This window comes from Myotis yumanensis, unplaced genomic scaffold (assembly GCF_028538775.1).
Source record: "Myotis yumanensis isolate MYYU_CA2020_CCGP unplaced genomic scaffold, mMyoYum1.0.hap1 SCAF_2, whole genome shotgun sequence".
NCBI classification, from domain to species: Eukaryota; Metazoa; Chordata; class Mammalia; order Chiroptera; family Vespertilionidae; genus Myotis; species Myotis yumanensis.
The window spans coordinates 70,362,534-70,385,851 of record NW_027223753.1 but is presented as its reverse complement, the minus strand read 5'-3'; the positions used below and the strand labels follow the sequence as shown (position 1 = coordinate 70,385,851).

The 23,318-nt window shown below is 38.7% G+C and overlaps 1 protein-coding gene across 1 annotated transcript in view; it reads right to left on the bottom strand.

Moving 5' to 3' along the window:
* BRDT (bromodomain testis associated) overlaps positions 1-22,061 on the bottom strand; it is a 34,489-nt gene extending 12,428 nt beyond the window's left edge. Inside the window, exons 1-12 of the mRNA XM_070403412.1 lie at positions 21,873-22,061; positions 18,992-19,129; positions 17,260-17,374; positions 16,720-16,892; positions 13,536-13,877; positions 11,558-11,686; positions 10,698-10,886; positions 9,396-9,565; positions 8,621-8,910; positions 7,842-7,955; positions 7,515-7,646; positions 431-492 (exon numbers count right to left, since the gene is read on the bottom strand). Coding sequence (XP_070259513.1) covers positions 431-492; positions 7,515-7,646; positions 7,842-7,955; positions 8,621-8,910; positions 9,396-9,565; positions 10,698-10,886; positions 11,558-11,686; positions 13,536-13,877; positions 16,720-16,892; positions 17,260-17,374; positions 18,992-19,129; positions 21,873-22,061 — 2,043 coding nt within the window. The remainder of the gene's footprint in view (positions 1-430; positions 493-7,514; positions 7,647-7,841; positions 7,956-8,620; positions 8,911-9,395; positions 9,566-10,697; positions 10,887-11,557; positions 11,687-13,535; positions 13,878-16,719; positions 16,893-17,259; positions 17,375-18,991; positions 19,130-21,872) is intronic.
* Positions 22,062-23,318: the final 1,257 nt, after the last annotated feature.

The window sequence follows — 23,318 nt, the reverse complement described above, 5'->3', positions numbered from 1 at the left end:
TGGTTGACCCATACGACTATCAACAAATTCTGATTCAGTGCTCAGTTAAAGCTGTATTATAATAGCTTACATTTAATGATTATGCTGTGAAAGGCACTAGGCAAAGCCCTTATTCCACCTACTGTGTGCATATGGGAACACCAAGGCTGCCCTCTATATTTCGACTCACAAGACTAAGCCAAAAATTCTATAAATTTGTTCTACTTATTTGTTTGACTTATATAATAGTTATATTTTATTAGAAAAATGTAGCCTAATACTTTCTCTATTCAATCTTCTTTCGTAAGAAATCTTTGAACATCTGACAAACTGAATAGAGTGACAAGTCTTCATGTAAATCAAACAACCAATTGCAAAGAAAGCTACTATCTAGTGAGTTATAACATACATAATTTTAAAATCCTAAGGTAAAAATGGAGAATTAACTTACCTTTATTTTCTCTTTAGAAGGAGATCCATTCTGTTTCACTTCAGTAAATTTAGGTAACATTTCTACAAAAGAAATGTTTGCAAACTTAAAATTACTTCTAAATTACAATTATTTTCATATTAGAATTAAAATGGTGAAATGCCTTAAGTCCAACCTCTTAAATCAAGAGGTTCTTATACTCTCCAGGATTTTGCCCTCTTCAAAATTTCTAAAGGCATACTTGCTTTTAAAAGGGACATTTCTTTCCCACTTAATGGACTACATATCCACTCACAAATTTCAATTTGTATTATTTAAGCAAAAAAGAACAGTTACTTCACAGTTAGGAGATCAAATCAGTGATATTTTAAAAAAGGAACAAGTCACAGAAGAGGTTTTAATTAAAGAAGCAGTACCAATTCTACTAAAATCATTATTTACCAAGTAGCTACTAAGAGTTTAATTAAAATAAGAATTTACTATAAGACAAGGGTATGTTATTTTTCTGAAAGGATACAGCATTTTACTAAAAGCGAAGCTATTTGATTTCATGGTAAAGTCTGCTCTGCTTGCTAAGCATTATAATAAAGGTCCCATCTGATTAGTACTCTAGTTACATCTAACTATTTGTCAGCCTCAACTATATGGCACCAAAGGGGTTTTACAATAACTCATTTAACTTTTACAAATACCTTTACAGCTGACACTGGCAGTAGAGTAGGTATAAAAAGAGATCTCTGATATGGTGCTCATAGGTTCCTCTTTCTTTATTTAAAACTAGAAGCCCAGTGCACAGATTTGTGCACAGGTGGGGTCCCTTGGCCTGGCCTGTGGACATCCCCCAAGGGGTCCTGGATTAAGAGAGGGTGCAGACCAGGCCGAGGTACCCCACTGGTGCACGACTGATCAGGGCCAGGGAGGGACCATGGGAGGGCTCCAAGGCGTGTCCAGCCTGTCTTGCTCAGTCCTGATTGGCCAGATCCCAGCAGCAAGCTAACCTACTGGTTGGAGCGCCTGCCCCTCTGGTGGTCAGTGCACATCATAGCAACTGGTCAAATGGTCAAACAGTTGGAGGGACAATTAGCATATTATATATATATATTCTGGTGCTATTTTCCCCAATTGCAAGTGTAGGTCAGTGTGGTAAAGCTCCAAACTACAGTTAGTGCCTTCACCCCTCTCTCCGGGCCAGCTTGTATGAGCAAGTAATCATTATTTGCTTTAAGCTCCAGGACACCAAGGCTAGTCAACACCAAATCTTATTCAAACTGAATACATTTTAATTTTTTTTTTTTATCCTCACCCGAGGATATTTTTCCATTTATTTTTAGAGAGAGTAGAAAAGAGAGGGAAAGACAAAGAGAAACATTAACAACGTGAGAGACACATCAACTGGTTGCCTCCTGCTTGAGCCCCAACCAGGGTCCGGGCCGGGCCGGAGCCTGCAACTGAGGTACATGCCCTTGACCAGAATCGAACCTGGGACCTTTAGGTTCACAGGATGAGGCTCTATCCACTGAGCCAAACCAGCTAGGGCTACATTTTAATTTTAATAATTACCTTCTGCCTCCTGAGATGTCATCAGTTTCCATTGGGTATGTTACTGTTCTTTCCTTTCCTAAAATGTTTGTTGCTTGACATTGTTAAAATTGCTAAATGCCACTCAATAGTGTGTTTTTTCCCCTTAGTTATTGAAATAAAGTTTATTGAATGAACCGCAATTAAGTACAAAATAGGGTAAAATTGTAAAGAAATATGAACTTAAAATTAGCAATTGCCTATAAAAAAGATATATTAGTTAATAAACTCTCCTAGGGGAATAAAATGTACTCACAGCTTATGTTAGAAAAGTGTTGTGTAAATGAGTAATACCTATAATGGTTGATAGTCTGCTTTAAAAGTTCAGTGGACAAAAGGAATATTCTCAGGGAAGTTCACTGTTTTTATGTCTGAAAAGCTGGAAGGCCTTCTCTTTGAGTGATGGGTACATTCTCTTTTGTTCTCCAAAAGCATAATCATCCAGACTGATCTGGCATCATTGACATTATTGGCTGTGTCACTGTTGAAAGCCTGAGGCCAGGCTTTAATATATTAAAAGCCAAGCATATTTTGAAAGAGTGTGGTGGGCCCTTGAAGTGTGGACACTGTGAATACTCTAGGCAGCTGAGCAAAATCCGCAAAGAAAACAGAAATGGCTTTATTTTTTACATAATCGATAAAAGGCCAATTGTGCTGCTCAAGCGAATCAAAATGATTATAGGTGACTTATGATGCAGGGATGTTGTGTGTGTGTATAAGCAAGCAAAATCTTTCTCTTTCCAAGAAGATATCCCTATATTCACTTAACACGAGACCTCCAATTTCCTCAACTTGCAATCCAATTGGGAAGGTTCTCTTTTCCCATGTGTCCCCAGACATAGGCAAGGCCTGAAGGATAGTGACGCAGGCAGGGGGGCCTGTGGCCCGGTGTGTGGTTGCTGTTTATAGTTCTGAAGTACTTTCTGTGTTTGAGTTGGCAAAAAATGTGCTTTAATTTAAAGGGTTCAAGTATTTTCAATTATATGAACCCTATCAATGTCATTCTACTAAGTATCATTTAAGTGTTGGGGGTTAGGTGGGAGGAGAAAGGAAGAAGATAGACTACAAAGACCAAAGATATAGATCCAGGTAGCTTTTACATTTTGTGGAGAAATTATCTTTTCACCTTTGAACAAAACCAGACTTTATTAATATAATTATAATATATGCAATCTATACATCTGTCTTAATTGTTCAAATATGTACCTGCCCTACATTATTCTATGATATAAATTCTTAAGTATAATAAAAATATGACATACCATGTTAGTACTCTCCTAAAAATTTAAGGGTATCGTCTTGGTTTTCTGACATATAAAACCAAAGCTCTGAATTATTATACAAATTAGCACCTTGAAATCTGAAGACACTAGCAAAAGGCATCAAAGAATTTCAATTTTAAAAACTCAAAGCCAGGCTCACTCTTCTTTGAGTACACTTGTGCCCTTTTCTCAGGCGCATATCTTTGTTTCCTCTATCCTAAACGCTAAGAGTTCCAACAAGGTTTACAACCAGGGGAGCAGCTGGCAGCAGCAGCAGCTCATCCTAGGCTTCTCCCCATCTCCCCACATCCTGTATCCAAGGGCCCTTCCTTTGCCTCACTATCCTGAGCTTCAATAAACTTACTTTTACTTTAAAATAATCAAAGCTACCTAATATAGTATGTCTTTAAGTCTTACAGACTATAGATAGATGAAAATAATAGTTTATACTCAGCATTTTGCTTCTCATTCTACTCTCGAATCATTGACTGCAGTGGAGTGGCAGTGAGCCTACCAGGCGGCAGCAAGTGCAGTGGGGCTAGGATGAGCAGGAGTGGCGCAGCGCACTACTGCCTCAGCTTCGCACACTACTACATCCCTCAGGGGATGTTGGACTGCCGGTTTCCGCCCGATCCCTCAGGCCAGGCTGAGGGACCCCACTGGTGCATGAATTCATGTACTGGGCCTCTAGTATTGTAATAAAGATGCCAACTCTTAATACAGGATAGCCATAAGAACCTTGAGTCTGATGAACAAATTTGTAAGAAATTGTGACTTGACTAAGAAAACTGCATAAAATCAAATTGCTATAAAAATCCAGGACAGGTATTAAAAAACAGATTAATAAAAAATTCATAAAGATCAATATATTTCTATCAGAAAATAATTTTTACAGATTTCAGAAAAGTTTCCTCTAATAAAATTTTGAAGAAATGAAATTATATTCATATCTATCATGAATAATCAAAAGGCCTTCTTAAATAGAGTGCAGGGAAGCAAGATATTCATAGTCAAAATAAATTTTAAAGCCAAAAATCTTGGCATGCTCTCCCTCTTGGGAGCACACCTGTGCCTTTCCCTCAGACACATTACCTCTTTCTTTCCCTCTCTTAAGCTCCAAGGGCCCTTCTTTTGCTTCTGAAATTTGTTTCCTGAGCCTGCCCAGTCCACCTGGCTCACTTCTACTACACCTCTCTAACTTTCTATATAAACTTTCTCTTATAATTTGGGGAAAAAAGCTACAAAATCTTATATGTATTTTCAGTTAATTTTTAAGCATGTTAATGAAGTTTTTGCTCATATGCCTCGTTTTCAAAAATTATATTTTTTCAGTGAATAGACCTATTTCCTCCCACCTTTAAACTCAGACTTGGCATTTGTTTACTCCCTGAAAATGTCATGTGCATAATTAAGAATGGTAAATGAGTAACTTATTTTTACAATAGTTATTGTCATTGATAACTAATGATTACTTTTCATAATTTACAATCCATTTATATATTTTTATTGTTCTCAGGAGAAGTAAAAATGTTCTTAGCTCACACACTAGAAATTAGGAGTCTTACAGTATTTTAATGGGCACAACTGAAGTTAATATGTAGGACAAAGGGTCTTATTGCTTTCATTTACTAATTTATTAAGCAAAAATATAATTATTTTTCAATTAAGTATACAGTTTGAATATTCATAAAATATAAATTTCAAAGGTAAATGATAACTCATACTATCATGTTAAAAGACAAACTGGCCCTAACCGGTTTGCCTCAGTGGATAGAGTGTCAGCCTGTGGACTGAAGGGTCCCAGGTTCAATTCCAGTCAAGGGCATGTACCTTGGTTGTGGGCACATCTCCAGTAGGGGGCGTGCAGGAGGCAGCTGATCGATGTTTCTCTCTCATCGATGTTTCTAACTCTCTATCTCTCTCCCTTCCTCTCTGTAAAATATCAATAAAATACATATTTTTAAAAAAGACAAACTGCCTTTGTGTCACAAACCTATATACTATTATAATGTGGAATGAAGTATAAAACTTTTGCTACTTTAAATATATAGTTTTAATTTTATATACATAATTTTAATTGATTTTAGAGAGAGGAAAGGAGGGGGGAGAGAAACATTGATTGGTTGCCCCCTGCTTGCACCCCCATAGGGAATCAAACCCACAACCTGGTTATATGCCATAACTGGAAATTGAACCTGCCACTTTTCAGTGTATGGAAAAATGCTCCAAAATCCAACTGAGGCACACTAGCCAGGGCTGCTAATTGGATTTTTTAAATAATGATTTTTTAAAATAGTTCCTGCTTTTTGAAAAAGATGACATTAAACAATAATGTCATAAAATAAGAATTTTAAAATTAGAATTCTGAGGCCAAGTTATTCTGCTAGAAAGTTTGAAAAACATAATATTATACCAGAGGGAATAGGGGTTGAGAAGATAGTAAGGGATAAAAGGAGTCAAATATATAGTGATGAAAGATTTGACTTTGAGCGGTAGGCACACAATTTAATATACAGATGATTAATCATAGAATTGTACACTTGAATGTATATAATTTTATTAACTAGTCACTCCAACAAACTTAAATATATATATAACGCCCAGCTGGTGTGGCTTAGCTGTTGAGTGTCAACCCATGAACCAGAAGGTCACGGTTCAATTCCCCATCAGGGAACATGCTCAGGTTTCAGGCTCAATCCCCATCACGAGGCATGTAGGAGGCAGGCGATCAATGATTCTCTCTCATCATTGATGTTTCTATCTCTCTCCTCTCTCTAAAATCATAAAAACATAATATATATGTTATATATATGTATATATAAACAATGGCAACAAAAAACACAACATTTTAAGAACACATAGTGGATGAAAAACATTTTCTTTCCTTCATGCAATATTTTGGAAGATTCTATCAGAAACTGATAATTAAAATTAAAATTGAGGTACTCTGTTAAAGCACTCTGTATATAGTACTTTTCCTCTAATACGCAAGGAATTTATGGAAAAGAAGTCAGTATGTAATTAGATAATTCAAACTAACAGTTCCAATATGAGTTCTATCCTACAAATAAAAGACAAAGTGCTCTAACTTATTAGGCCAAAAATGCTTTATTAAATGGAATTACAAATGCTATTACAATTTAAGAATCTAAATGCAACTTAAGAGTTTCCCCAGCATTGTTTTATGCTTAAAAGTAAAATAATATATAAGAGCCCTAAATTAAGTTTTTTCTGGCATGACAAATTCCAACAAAATTATAAGTTCTGTTTATTCTAACAAAAATATTTAACACTGTGTACTTTAGAAATGTAAAAACAAAATACAGCAATCAGCACCACATAAATACTTACTAAACAGAAGCAAAAGTGAAAACAGAATGCGGTGCACGCCAGCAAATCCTTACTGCCAGATTGAAATAAGAAGGATATTCTAATAGTTTGTAGGAATACCTGATGTGCCAATATTCTATGTTGGACGTTTGTTTTTTGTCTTTTTTTTAAAAAAAGATCTGAATTTTATGACAAACATACATCTCATTTTAAAATAAAGCAAAATTTTAGCACCAAAGTGTTCTGTATTCTGAATTTGCCTTTGGTGAACAATGATGAATGCTACTACCACTTCGTTCCTTGGGGCAGAGGTTACTTGTCAGCTACATAACCATCAATGAAAGTGCATGAAGAAAACAGGAATGAGTTAAGTTTGATAAAGCTGACAATAAGCTGTACAAGGTAATGTGGTACTTTAGCATAAGTGAGAGTCTGAATTTAAAGTATAATTTTTTATAAATGAAAGATCATCTTCTATGGTGAAGACAATATAGAAGTGAAAAAACCTGTTTTACAGTTTCTAGGATGACTGGTTTCTTAATTCAAAATGATTATTTGAATCAGAATATATTGTCACAATAGGACATGCTTTGCAACATTAGAGTGATCTGATATGAAAAATGTCCTTAACCTTTTATCTTAGAAACAGAAGACCAGCATTTTGTTATTTGATAGTTTCTGGTATTAAGATTTGATCTGGTATTATGTACTAAGAGGCTATCCCACCTTTAGTAAAATTATTTTCAATATTACAAGCCTGTAAGCCACATACATATAATATGAAGTTTATTTTACACAGTACCTCTTAAAGAAAATAGTGATGTCATCAAACATGGGATTAAATAATAAGTGTGGCATCCAAGCCATACTTTCTGGGTAACAAACATTTCAAAAATTTTCCCACAACCAGAGGTGCACTTAAGGGGATAGCTAACCTGATTCGGAATCACTGCTGTCTGAAGTAACTGAATCACTGCTACTACTTTCAGACTCTGACGAACTGCTGCTGCTGTCACTCAATCGGGAACCAATTCCAACAACAGCTGTGGATGATGGCGTTTTCTCAGCTACAAAATAGGGAAACACATTGAAATGCCAGTAGGTGTCCCCATAAAATGTATACACACTTTAATAGCTAATAGCTCAATTTTGAAAATGAAATGTTTTTTAATAAACAGTGCCTATATAATTATTCAAAGTGTGTCTAGACATTTTTTGGGGAAACCCCATAGTCACAGGAACATCTGAAAATGACCACCTACATTTTGTTTGGCATTTTCTGGAATTTAACTGATTATTGACATCTAGTAATCGCTTTTCCAACTGCTGTTTTTTCTGTGCATGAAGTTCTTCATTTGACTTCATTATTTTCTTACCTGTGTGATTTAGGACAAAAGTAAAAGAGTGAGCAAACTTAAAAGTAGTGAACATCAGAATGATATCTACTCATATATAGAAACTAGAGGCCTGGTGCACGAAAATTCATGCACTGGGAGGGGTCCCTCAGCCCGGCCTGCACGCTCTCACAGTCAGGGAGCCCTCAGAGGATGTCCCACTCCCCGCAGCCAATCAGGGAAAGGCACCGCCCCCATCACTCCTTGCTGCTGCTGCCTCTGGGCTCCCTCTGCAGGAGGTGACCTGGACATCAGGGGAAGGTGATGGCCCCATCATGCCTCTGCTGCTGCCACTGCCAGCCGTGTGGCTGCCTGAGCATTGGCCCTTGCAGCCACCGAGGTTTTCCTGAGCCTCGGCCCAGCCCTCGTTGCCTGAGTCTCAGGCCCTGGGCAGCAGCAGCCACCATCCATAGCTTGCCTAAGCCTCGGGCTGGCCCTGGGCAGCGGCAGCTGCCATCTGTAGCTTGCCTGAGCCTTAGGCAGTTTTGTCTGGAAGGACGCAGCGTCAAGTCCCGACCCACCCATGTGCGCCTCGCCCAGCACGTAGCCGTGCCTGCGGCACACACAGCTTCCTGCTGATAGGTCATTATGACATGATGGTGTGATGAGCATTAGCATATTAGGTCTTTATTATATAGGATACCTACCATGAGGTTTTAGTGGTCTTTTTCTTAGACATGCAGCAACATATTTTTCTAGCTCTCTTAGTGTTGTTGTTTTCAGTGTTTCAAAGTCTATCTCTATATCCTCATGGTTAGAATTTCTCAGTGAAGGTTCTCTTGAATGTATTATATGAAGGACTTTTCCAAGTTTATCTCCAGGGAGTTTGTTTATATCCAAACTTAACCGCCTTTTCTCATCATGGCTCATAGGTTTAGCATTATCTTCATCCTCAGATTCCAGAGCCAACACTGGTTGTTGCCTCTTCTTTTGCTCACTGCAACAAAAATTAAATTTAGTCAAATCTATTTTACAATATATGAAAGCCTAAGCGACTGTTATGACTGAATGACCGGTAGACTAGTTGCTATGATGCTCACTGACCACCAGGGTGCAGGAGCTGCCCCCTGGTGATCAGTGTGCTCCCACAGCCAACCTCTTGCGGCCGTACAACCTCCTGCAGTCCCTCCCCCCAGTCGGCTGGCCCTGATCTGTCCCGATAGAGGCCAGCTGGCCAACCTCCCACAGTCCCCCCCCCCCACCCCCACAGCAAGCCGGCCAACCTCCCCCAGTCCCTCTCCTTTCTCTCCCCCTAGATGGCAGGCCCCAATCGGCCTGGCCCTGATCGGGACCGGGCAAGATGGCCCTTATCGGCCCTGATCACCAGTGAGGCCTAGGGACCCCACCGGTGCACAGATTCGTGCACTGGGACTCCAGTTTTACATAATATTCTTTTAATAAAGCATCATAAAAGATACTTACTTGCTCTTAGATTTCTCCTTTATTTTCATTTGCTTAAACTTCTTTCTTGGATTTTCATCTGTGTTATTAACCTTTCCTTTTTTCTTTTCCCGTTTAGATTTGTCTTTTTTTTTTAGCTTATGGTGTGGTACTTGGGATAGAACCTGCAGTTGATCATGAACAGCTTTAATCTGATGAAGGAAAAATTAGATAATAATTAAATAATTAAAGACACTAGAATAAAATGATGCACTCAAAAGTCAAGAGTATCCTTCACATTATATTTTAGATTCATTTAATATAACTTTTCTCTTGAGTTTGAATTTCATTTTATGAATTCATTATATTGAAGGGTATATATTAAATTATAAACACTATCTATCATGGGCTCACCCCATAAGCTTAAATATTCATCTAAACGAGTCCTAGAATAATTAGCATTTCAGATAGTCTTAAGTTTTTAATAATTGATTTTTCAGGCTTTAGCTTAGAGCAGCTTAACATTTTATCAAAAAAGGTAGCAAATATTAAAGATATCATCCATAAAATATCTCTGATTATGAAATATAAATCATTTCAAAGCAAATTAGCTCATTGTGGTTAAAAATATAAATAGCCCTGGCCATTTTGGCTAACTGGATAGTGTCGACCTGCAGACTGAAGGGTCCTGGGTTTGATTCCTACTCAGGGCACATGCCTGGGTTGTGGGCTCAATCATCAGTAAGGGGCTGTATAGGAGGTAGCCGATCAATGGCTCTCATCATTGATGTTTCTCTCTCTCTCTCTCTCTCCCCCCCCATCTCTGAAATCAATAAAAATATATTTTAAAAAGTAAAATAAAAAAATATATAAATAACAAGATTTTAAGATATAGATATTTTAGTAGGAAATAATATTAAACATTATAAACGTGTCAATAGGTAAATAGAGCTACAGTTGCTAAGTGATGTAGATATAACAGCTTTTAATCTACACAAAGGATTTTATAATAGACTAGAGGCCTAGTGCACGAATTCATGCACTGGTGGGGTCCCTTGGCCTAGTCGGCAATCGGGGCCGATTGGGGCTGGCCAGCCTGGGCAGGACCGCGGGAGGGCTCCAGGGCATGTCCAGCCTGTCTCGCCCAGTCCCCCAGCAGCAAGCTAACTTACCGATTGGAATGCCTGCCCCCTAGTGGTCAGTGTGTGTCATAGTGACTGGTAGAATGATCAAATGAATGGTCGAATGAGCAGTCAGACATTTAGCATATTACGCTTTTAGTAAATAGGATCAGCAGGAACAGCTCATATAAATACAAAAACTTGTATCAATACACTTAGCTACCTGCTTCTTAAGCTTTGCAATACACTGAACTTCATCATCTTCAGAATCATCAGAAGAGTTATCTTCAGAGGAAGTTTCAGTACTGCTTTCTCTACTAAGGGACTTTGTGATATCTGTTTTGATATTATATACAGGCTTACTCTCAACAGGTTCATCTGGGATCTTTGCAAAATGCATTTCAAAAACATCCTATAATGGAAAATCAGACTGTTAAGGTTTTCTGTATTTTTTATTTAATGCAGCACTGTCCCCTTTTAACAAAAGCTACATTTTGGTGTCATATTTTTATAATAGTCTGGTTTTCCTTGTGGTCATCATTTTGTAATATATACATTTATCAGGTCATTATGTGTAAAACTTAAAACATATACAGTGTTACATGCCAATTATATCTCTATAAAACTAGATCACAATTACCAGAAGAAGAAATATAATACTCATGCTTTCCCTCCAGCCAACCATAGCAACATTTCTCACTTTTTTCAGGTAACACAGACCAAGTAATATTGGGAATCTTCTTTCACAGATCTCCTGCCCTGTGGTTGGCAGTCTACTACCTCCCAATAGTTCAGCCTCAAAAGTCCTTAGGTCTTTCCTTTAGTGGGACATGGGCTCCACTCAACCCTATCTGAGATATCTACTGTCCCCGTTTCACTAACACAATATCCTCTGTATGGTGGGCACTTTGTTAAAAGATTTGCTACTAAAGGATGCTATACCCCAAGAAACAAACCATCCCACCAATTTAAAAATTGTATTTTACTACTTGGGTGTTATTCTTTATCTCTTGAGTTATGGTTCTAAAATTTCTAAACTATATTCAAAGGAAATTCACTTTCAGAGCACAGGTAACAACTTACCTGGAGCATTCTTGCCATTGTCACTACTTCATGATCTGGAGGATTGTATCTGTAGCAATTCATGAACATTAATCTAACATCTGCAGCAAATTCATATGCATCCTTATATTCTTGGTTGTCCATTTTTCTCTAAATAAATGAAAAATTACAGGATTCACAAACATAGCCAATAATTATTTGACCACCTATATTAAGTGTTTAGAGATAAGAAAGGAGGGCATTCCAAGTAAAAAAAAAGAATAGGAATAAAATCACAACAGCAGGAAAACAAGATGTTTTCAGATAATCTTGGATAGACAAATTTGAATATAGAAAAGCAGTGAAAAGGGCACCTACATCTAAGATGTATATTACAATTGTCCTAGGAATGAAGACATTTAAAAGTGAACAGAAAAGAAATTATCAGCAAGGGTTACATTTTTAGGTAGCTGCATATTAAGTATATAGAACAGCAGTTCTCAACCTGTGGGTCGAGACCCCTTTGGGGGTCAAACGACCCTTTCACAGGGGTCGCACAACCCTTTCACGTGGGTCACCTAAGACCATCGGAAAACACATATATAATTACATATTGTTTTTGTGATTAATCACTATGCTTTAATTATGTTCAATTTGTAACGATGAAAATACATCCTGCATATCAGATATTTACATTACGATTCATAACAGTAGCAAAATTACAGTTATGAAGTAGCAACAAAAATAATTTTATGGTTGGGGGTCACCACAACATGAGGAACTGTATTAAAGGGTCGCGGCATTAGGAAAGTTGAGAACCACTGATATAGAAGAATGAGGATGTAGAGTAGCCAGTTAGGCAGACACTATAAAATAAAAACTACCAACAGACAAGTAAATCCTTTAGACTGCTGGGCAAAACGTGTGTATTAATGAACAATTCATAAACAAATACAAAAGGCCAATAAACAAATGTAACATGCCAGACTTCATTTGTAATTGAAGAAATGTAAAACAAAAGCATGAAACAATTTTCTACCCATCAGATCACTGGAGATTTGAATGTGCTCTGATTGGGATCAGGGAATTTAACTCCCTACCTTTTGGTGTACAGGACGACTATAGCCAACTGAGCCATAGTGTCTGAAGCTAAAAATTTACTTAAAAAAAAAGAATAAAGACAAAATATAGACACCTAAGCCCTCATGGAAGAGCCACACATTTGCACTTTTGTGAAAAGGAAAAAAAACAGAGGAAAAAGTAAGATGAAAAAAATGATGGTAAACACAAAATTTAGTAACAGGTTAATAAACTTAAAGTTAAATAAAAACCAAACTTCCAGACCAGTGATTTTGCAGCCAATGTTCGGTGGCACACTGGTGTGCCACAAGAATTCCAATTACTTATCAGGGGCACTGACCTCCTTTCCTTTAGATTGTCAAGTTAAAAAATGACAACAGCTAACAGAAGAATAGCCATTGGTGTGAATGAATAAAACTCATACCTATTTTTCTTTTGTGAGACTGGCAAAAAATATAGGGCTTTTTTTGTGAGCTACAGAATTTCAGTAATTAGTTTGTGTGTGCCATGAGATGAAAAAGGTTAAAAATCTCTGTTCCAGACAATAATTAAGGAGTACAATGAGTACAATTTACCAGGAAGATAGATTCAACCAATCAATTTTTTTATCCTCTCTCTCTCTCTAAAATAAACATATCCTCAGGTGAGGAAAAAAAATTATTGAATATATAATGAAATAATGTTCACAATATAGTAAATAAAAATTCAGGGTACAGTTATATACTGTAACTCAAATATTATAGGAAAGAACCATAGATATGTTTGATTAGAAGAAAATAAAAAAATATACTGTTAAATGTTCCCATGATTCGCACCAGGTGGTTAGACTACTAATGATTTAAATTTTCTTCTTTATCATTTTCTGAATTTAAAATTTCTTTCCAAGGACACAATGACTTTTATAATCAGGAAAAGAAGTCCCTCCTATTAAGACATTTACCTTGATAGTTCCAAGATCCATTGGATTTTTCACAATGTCATAGTAGTTATGGAGTCCCAATGCATTAACATCAACAGGATTATAAAACGGCCATGCATATGAAAAGTGCTTCTTTGCAAATAGTTCTTTCAGAATTTCACTACAGTGCCTTAATGGTTCAGTTACTTTGACTTTATATTGTTGCTGAGAATTCGGCAAAACATTCTTCCCCCCACTTTCTTTTACGGGTGGCATTTTGGCTGTTTTTTTTTCTGGAAGTGCTGGGGAAGGTTCACCACTTGCTTTAACTACTGAAGTTGTAGGAGTTGTTGTATCTGCTTTCCTCTTTACACCCTTTGTAACCTAAAACAAAACAATTCAACAATAAAACTATAAGGTGACATTCAGAGCAACAATTTTCTTAAAAAAACAAAGGAAAGCATTATTAGCACCAAGTCTTCCACATATTACATATTAGTAAAAGTTATTTTCTCTTTTATAGACAAAGTAAGTAATTTATATGTTTTTCTTCCAACCCTGCAAGTATTCTCTTGTGTAAACCTTTGAGACCAATGAAAGATAGAAAATAAAAGTCAGTTATACAAAAAGTTTTTGAATACCTGAAATCAGCTAGAGTGTATGAATTTTAAAAGAAAGTTATTGACCCACCAAATTGTGAGTAAATACGTTACATCACACATACATATAAAAGAAACAACAAAGATTCTAAACCAGTTCAAATCCTACCTAAGAAATCTCCAGAAGAGAAACCAAGATGGCGGCATAGGTAAACACCCGAGATTGCTGCCTCGCACAACCACTTCAAAAATACAACTAAAAGACAGAACAGACATCATCCAGAACCACAGGAAGGCTGGCTGAGTGAAAATTCTACAACTAGAAGGAAAGAGAAAAGCATACCGAGACTCAGAGGAGGTGCGGTGCGGAAGTAAAATAGAGGTACAGAGGTGCATGCGGAGAGGGCTGGCGGCTGAGGACACCCTTGTCTTTTTAAATCAGGATAGAGTCTCAAGCTCTGAGCTCCAGTTCCGGGCGAGTCTCTGGGGACCCAGACTCATACAGGAGAAACTGGATTGTCTGGCATCGGTCGGATCTCGAGGGCAGCTTTCTCTCAGGGGTGCTTGCAGCGATTGCTGGGACACTGAGAAGCAGGGCCTCTGAGGGCAGGACTGAGAGCGGCCATAACTGCTCACTCCGCCCTGTTGATGCCCTGCCCAAGCCACTGAGGCTTTTGCATATGAAAGGCCTGGCCCTTTGCAATCTGATAATTACCTAACAAACTGCAGTTGGCCCAAGGCCCCAGGGCAACTTGCATTGAGTCACAGCTGGCTCCTGCTGGATAGCTGCAGGCAGAGGCTAGATTAGCACCTCCTTAGAGATCCAGGAGCCAGTATACCCCGGTGGTCAGAGTGGGACCATCCAGATTGCGGCTCCTCGGATTCATAAAGACACACTCAGGGAGCAGACTCAGTGAGCACCAAAGCCCCACTGAAGCAAGTCTTGCCCCAGAGGGGTGTCTCCAGCACAGAAGTTCTCCCACTGCAGACACAGCTGATTTTCACAGCCAATTGGCCTGGAGGTCAATTCCTCCCAGTGATACCTACAAAAATCAAGGCTTAACTACAACAAGACTGTGCACAAAGCCCACAAGGAGGTGCACCAAGAGTGTCTACCTCAGGTAATTGGGGAGGCTGAGCCACTGGGCCCTATAGGACACCTAGTACAAAAAGCCACTCTATTGACACAGCGAAGCCCATAAAAAAATGTGGAGACAAAAAAAAACAGGACACAAATGACAGAAACGGAGGAAAGCAAACTGTTGGATATAGAGTTCAAAACCACACTTTTAAGGTTTTTCAAGAATTTTCTAGAAACCGCCGATAAACTTAATGAGACCCTCAAGAAATCTAAAGAGACCCTCGATGTTGTGATAAAGAACCAACTAGAAATTAAGCATACACTGACTGAAAGAAAGAATATTATACAGACTCCCAACAGCAGACCAGAGGATTGTAAGAATCAAGTCAACGATTTGAAATATGAAGAAGCAAAAAACACCCAACCAGAAAAGCAAAATGAAAAAAGAATCCAAAAATACGAAGATAGTGTAAGGAGCCTCTGGGACAGCTTCAACCGTACCAACATCCGAATTATAGGGGTGCCAGAAGAAGAGAGAGAGCAAGATATTGAAAACCTATTTGAAGAAATAATGACAGAAAACTTCCCCTACCTGGTGAAAGAAGTAGACTTACAAGTCCAGGAAGCACATAGAACCCCAAACAAAAGGAATCCAAAGAGGACCACACCAAGACACATCATCATTAAAATGCCAAGAGCAAAAGACAAAGAGAGAATCTTAAAAGCAGCAAGAGAAAGACAGTTACCTAAAAGGGAGTACCCATACGACTGTCAGCTGATTTCTCAACAGAAACTTTGCAGGCCAGAAGGGAGTGGCAAGAAATATTCAAAGTGATGAATGCCAAGAACCTACAACCAAGAGTAGTTTATCCAGCAAAGCTATCATTCAGAAGTGATGGTCATATAAAGAGCTTCACAGATAAGGAAACGCTAAAGGAGTTCACCACCACCAAACCAGTATTATATGAAAAGCTGAAAGGTATTCTTTAAGAAGAGGAAGAAGAAAAAGGTAAAGATACAAATTATGAACAACAAATACATACCTATCAACAAGTGAATCTAAAAATCAAGTGAATAAATAATCTGATGAACAGAATAAATTGGTGAATATAATAGAATCAGGGGCATAGAAAGGGAGTGGACTGACTATTCTTGGGGGGGAAAGGGGTGTGGGAGATGCAGGAAGAGACTGAACAAAAATCATGCACCTATAGATGAGGACAGTGGGCGGGGGGGGGGGGGGGGTGAGGGAGGAGGGTGTGGGGGGGAAATGGGTGGAGGGGCGCTATGGGGGGGAGGGGGAAGAGGAACTGTAATAATCTGAACAATAAAGATTTAATTAAGAAATAAATAAAAAATTTAAAAAAAAGAAAGAAATCTCCAAAATTTGGTTCACATATAAGTTTCTGTTCATAACATGTATACAGACCACTGTAGGATTGGCCACTATAAACTAAAGGCCAATTTTCATATTAACTTTTTTAAAGTATAGACATCTCAACAATCAAACTTACACTCAACTATTTTAAAGCTGCAGTAAACTTGCCTGAGCCACTGTTTGTGAGGTAGAGTTGGGTGGAGCACCTTGTGCCATATTTAAAGGAGAAGTAGATGATTCAGGAAATACAGAGGGACTCACTTGCGGCTTAAATACTTTTTCTGATCCTTTAGGAGACTGTTTTTCTTTAACAGAAGAAACTGCTACATTCTGTTGAGTGCCTGGTAAAGTGTGAACGAATATTTGAGTAAAATACAAAGCTAAGATATTTTTTTTAGTATTTTACACTAATCCATTTAATTCAACTTTTTAGCAATATAAACATGGCACATTCCCACTCTTCCTTTAAACCCTCCCACACACACCTGTTGAATAGTGTTAGGCCAATTTATATTTAGCAAAGACTTCAAAACCTGTTGTTAATGGTAGGCTTATCAATTTTACTCAAAAAGATGTGTAACATAAACTCAGACTAACAGACAGGTGGTAGTAAACATAAGCAAAACTTTCAGACACCTTGGACACACACACACACACACACACACTCATATATATGAAAGAGAAAGAGAACATAAACTTCTGGCTTACCTTTCTTTATTCTTTCCTTACCACCCACAACTTGCTCTTCTTTTGGCATCTGTAATAATTTCTGTTTAAATAAATTCTCTAGAGCTTGTGCCATAAGAACAATGTCATCTCCAGGCTACAAAATATATAAAATATGCCATAACGTTACACTGTATGGCCACTGTACCAAGTACATCTTAATCGTACTTAAATCCATTGTTTTTTAAAATATAATGGTATATTAATCCAATGGTTTTCAAGAAGATATTACAAATATTAGTACCAAGTTTCTATAAATCAGGCTATCTTATAGAAGGTAGTAACTTAGCACTTTTCATCTATCACTTCTAAATTAAGTTTAGAAAAAAGTGTAGCAGCTCATATTTTAAATTCTAACATCCTACCCCTTTAACTTCTAAAAAGTACCCGAGATGCCTTTTGAGCATTAGAGTTACAACTCAACCAATCCGACTAATATGAAAAGTATTAGAAATTAAAATTTCTACCTCACAAATACGTTACAAAACTTATTCATGGCTATGCAAATTACTTGACTTGTCCCAATTCAGTTTTCAGTTAACTAAACAATAAAATGACATTATTGAACTCAATTTTTAAATCCTAACTACTTTACTTTGCTTTACTATTGAGGGGAGGGAAAAAAAAACCCCTCAAATAAATTACAAAGCAAAAGTCTAACGCCGAGAACACTTATTTCTAAGTTAGGGAGCTCAGGAGAATTACTGAACTTTATTTTTAAAGTAGAGGCCCAGTGCATGAAAATTCACCGGGGGTTCCCTCAGCCCGGCCTGCCCCCTCTCACAGTCCAGGAGCCCTCAGGGGTGGGAGGTGACCCCGTGACCAGAGGAAGGCGACACCCATCACACCTCTGCTGCTGCCACTGCCGGCAGCACAAGCCTCGGCTGGCCCTGGTTACCTGAATCTCAGGAGAATTACTGAACTTTATTTTTTAATGTTCAATATGAAATTGTTAATTTAACAATATGGAATTGTTAAATTAAAACCAGGTTGCCAATGGTACTTTGAGAGTATCAGTGGTTCTGAATTAAAAAAAAAATGATATTGGCTAAAGGGCACTGATAATTACCTTGGGAAGCAAATAAAAACCTCTATTACCTTTCTATGTCACTAGTGATTCTGAATAAATGGGACATAAGTTTAAAATGATTAGATATCACAGAAGAGTTAGGAATCCAATTTCATGGATGAAATGTGAAGATTATGTTCAAAATGACCACATATATTATCAAACAGGCTAATGCATTAACAGATGCAAATACTACTACTGGGATATAACAGAGAAATATGTCTGATCTTAAATTTGTCATGAAGTTTGTAATTTGTTTAGCTTCTTAGGTTATGGCCAGGGATTCACAACATGAAAATCTAAACAAGATTAGTATATAATGAGATTTATCATCTTATAACTAAAATGGCAGAAGTGCATTGGAGAATATTTTGAAATAATACTTTACCCACAGAAGCCAGCTATCATTGGTATTTCATTTTTAAAAGCATAATAAGTCATTATAGATATTCAGGAAAAAATATAGCAAATAGACTGAACAAATATTGATAGGTGAAAATTAGGAAAACTAGTAAAAAAAATCATTATCCTTAAAAATACGTAAAATACCCCAAATCAAGACTTTATATTTGAAATCAGTTCACTTGTTTATATACATCTCCTATATGTAACAGCATAGAATTAGCAAGCATAAGGCTTACATACCTTGTTGTATAAATAACAATTTGAGAACATTGTTCTGAAGTCTTCTATGCATTCTGAAGCCTCCACATAATACTTATTTTCCAAGCGCTTCTTAATTGTACTTAAATCCATTGGGTTTTTGATAATGGTATAATAATCCTATAGTTTTCAAAAAGACATTACAAATGTTAGTATTAATGAATGAACTACAATTGGCACACAAAGAAATTTAAGGAATGCCATAATCTGTAAACCAAAACCATCAGTTATAAAATAAATCTGATTGCCATAGCATTATTTTTCAGAAGGGAAAAAAAATAATCATTAAAAATAACAAACACAAGAATGTAAAAGTAGAATCATACTGGAAAATAAAAAGGGCATGAAGAAAAATAAATTAGTGTTTATCGACTCTGAGAGATCCAGAGTATAATCCCAGTTCCATGACTTACTTTTATTTTATACACTAGAGGCCCAGTGCATGACATTTTTTGGGGGGTGTCCCTCAGCCTGGCCTGCACCCTCTTGTAAGTCCGGGACCCCTTGGGAGATGTCTGACTGCCAGCTTAGGCCTGCTCCCCCTGGGGGGGGGGGGGGGGTCCTTAGGGCTGCCTTGGAGGCAAGGGAGGCTCCTGCCACCACCCCTGCGCTTGCCAGCTGTGAGCCTGGCTTCTGGTTGAGCAGCATTCCCCCTGTGGGAGAGCACTGACCACCAGGGGGCAGCTCCTGCATTGAGCGTCTGACCCATGGTGGTCAGTGGGCATCATAGTGACCAGTTGTTCTGCCATTCGGTTGATTTGCATATTAGCCTTTTATTATATAGGATTACTTAGCCATTCTGTTATAAGATGATTAAAAATTCCTAACGTAAAACCTAAAGTTGAATTCTTTTTTTAATATATTTTATTGATTTTTTACAGAGAGGAAGGGATAGAGATAGAGAGTTAGAAACATCGATGAGAGAGAAACATCGACCAGCTGCCTCCTGCACATCTCCCACTGGGGATGTGCCCGCAACCCAGGTACATGCCCTTGACCGGAATCGAACCTGGGACCTCTCAGTCCGCAGGCCGACGCTCTATCCACTGAGCCAAACCGGTTTCGGCCTAAAGTTGAATTCTATTTGTGATGCAGCAATCTGCCAGGAACTGTCAAGAGCAACATTCATGACAACCACATTAAAAAGTCAAGTGACGCCCTAGCTGTTTTGGCTTAGTGGATAGAGCATTAGCCTGCTCTATTGGTCCCCAGTTCAATTCCAGTCAAGGGCACATATCTCAGTTGCAGGCAACCAATCAATATGTTTCCCTCACATCAATGTTTCTCTCTGTCTCTCTCCCGCCCCTCCCTACCACTCTCTCTAAAAATCAATAGAAAAATATCTTTGGATGAGAAGTAACAAAATAAAAGTCAAGTGACATAAGCTATGACAAGAAAGCATGTACACAAACTGTTAAAACAATAATTTCAATACTCAGAAAAATGAGCTTTGTTGTTTAGGAAAAAATACTCATTGGGGTATTCTTTAGTGGTCCTGAGTAAATCAGGTGCTTATTAAATATCTATCTACACTAATAAAAGAGAAACATGGTAATTAGCGTACGACCGCTACCCTTTTCATTGGCTAATCAGTGAGTATATGCAAATTAACTGTCAGCCAAGATGGCAGCCGGCAGCCAGGCAGCTGGAAGCAAACATGAGGCTCGCTTGCTTCAGTGACTACGGACTCCAACGTTCCCCACCTCACTTTCCGGCCTCTCAGTTGCAACTCTAAGCAACTATGTACTATGTTGCAAATAAGAAGCTAAACAAAAGCCCAGAAACCGGCTTTCAGTCAGCCGGGCTTTAGCAACATTGTATCGATGTTTTCAGTGGCAAGGCCTCAGAGCTAAAGCTGGCCCAGAATAAAAAAAAAGAAAAGAAAACAAGGAGCGGTTGGAAGCTTCAGTCACTCGCTTCCGGAAAACAGCCCTCAGCCCCTCACCCAGACTGGCCAGGCACCCCAGTGGGGACCCCCACCCTGATCCAGGACACCCTTCAGGGCAAACCAGCCGGCTCCCACCCGTGCACCAGGCCTCTATGCTATATAGTAAAAGGGTAATATGCCTCCCGGCACCGGGATCAGCGTGACAGGGGGCAGCGCCCAAAACCCCTGATCGCCCTGCGGCTCTGTGTGTGACAGTGGGGAGCTCCTCAACCCCCTGATCAGCCCTGCTCTGTGCGTGACAGGGGGTGGCGCCACAACCTCCCCATCGACCCTGCCTTGAGTGTGACAGGGGGTGGTGCCCCAACCTCCCAATTGGCCCTACTCTGAGCGTGACTGAGGGTGGCATTGCAACCTCCAGATCGGCCCTGCTCTGTGCATGATGGGGCGGCGCCCCAACTCCCCAATAGGCCCTGCTCTGAGCCTGACCAGGGGCTGCACCTAGGGATTGGGCGTGCCCTCTGCCACCCGGGAGCAGGCCTAAGCCAGCAGGTCGTTATCTCCCGAGGGGTCCCAGACTGCGAGAGGGCACAGGCCGGGCTGGGGAACCCCCCCACCCCGCCCCAGTGCACAAATTTTTGTGCACCAGGCCTCTAGTCTATATATAAAAGGCTAATATGCAGAGTGTCTCCTTGGGATTTCAACTGGGAGAAGTTCGATCGCTCGCTATGACATGCGCTGACCACCAGGGGGTGATGTAGAACATGGCAGGTGATGGGGGGTGGGAGGTAGGGGGGTGCTGAGGGAAGGAGGAGGCGGGGAGGTGGGGAACCTGAGTGGCCCTGATTGCTGGCCAGGCCTAGGGATGGGCCTCTGATATTTTATAATATTAAAGACTAGTTTATTTGTTTTAGAGATTTACACAGTTTTGTTTAAAAAAAAAACACACTAATATAATTAATTATAAGACATACTTACGGGCAATTGTAGTTTCACAGCATCCACAGGCTGCAGAAAAGGCCAGGAAAAACTATGCTTCCATAAAGCCTTCAAGACAACTTTTTGTAGATACTGCAGTTGATTTGTCAATCTCCCATTTTTCTTAGTATTTATATACTCTGGTGGTGGAGGGTTAATAATAGCTACTTGTCTACTTGGCAGAGACATTCTTAATTGCTTCAAATTCTGATATTCTAATGTCTACAAATACATGTTCTGAAAAACAAAACAAAACTGAGTTATTTTCAAATGGTTCTATAGGAACTGAGAGTATTATTTAAGAATAACAGAAAATAAACAAATGGGACTACATCAAAATAAAAATCTTCTGTACAGCAAAAGAAACCATCAACAAAACAACAAGAAAGCCTACCATTTGGGAGAACATATTTAGCAATGATACATCTGATAAAGGGTTAATATCCTATATATATATATATATATATATATATATTTGGAACTCATGCAACATAACAGACAATCCAATTAAAAAATGGGCTAAGGACCTAAATAGTCACTTTTCCAAAGTGAACATACAGATGGCCAAGAGACATGGAAAAATGCTCAAGTCATTGATCATCAGAGACATGCAAATTAAAACAATGAGGAATCACTTCACACCTGTCAAAATGGCTATCATCAACAAATGACAAGTGCTGGTGAGGATGTGGAGAAAAGGGAACCCTAGCAGTACACTGCTGGTGGGAATGTGAGACTGGTGCAACCATTACAGAAAACAGTATGGAGTTTCCTAAAAAATTAAAGACGAAATTGCCATTTGACCCAGTGATCCTACTTCTAGGAATATATCCTAAGAAACCCAAAGCACCAATCAGAAAGAATGTATGCACCCCTGTCATAGCAGCACAATTTACAATAGCTAAGATCCGGAAACAGCCCAAGAGCCCGTCAGTAGATGAGTGGATAAAAAAGCTGTGGTACATTTATACCAAAGAATACTAGCAGCAGTGAAAAAGAAGAATCTCTTGAGATAGCATGGAGGGACCTGGAGAGTATCATGCTAAGTAAAATAAGTCAGGCAGAGAAAGACAAGTATCACATGTTCTTACTCATATGTGGAAACTAAGTAACAAAATAAACCGATGAGATGAACGGAGTGGATCCAGAGATATGGAAACATGGAACAGAGTGCAGAATCTTGGAGGGAAGGAGAGGGTGGTGGGTGGGTCGGAGGGAGATAATCAACCAAGGATCTTATATGCATGGCCCATGGATTCAGACAATGGGGCAGTGAGGGCCTGGGAGGGGGGGGGGCGGGCAGGGGATAGGGGAGGGCTGGAGTGGGTCAGATGCGGGGGAAATGGGACATATGTAATACTTTCAACAATAAAGATTTAAAATATAAAAATGAAATGGTTCTATAGGACTGAAAGTATATTCAAGAGTAACGACTATTGTACTTTA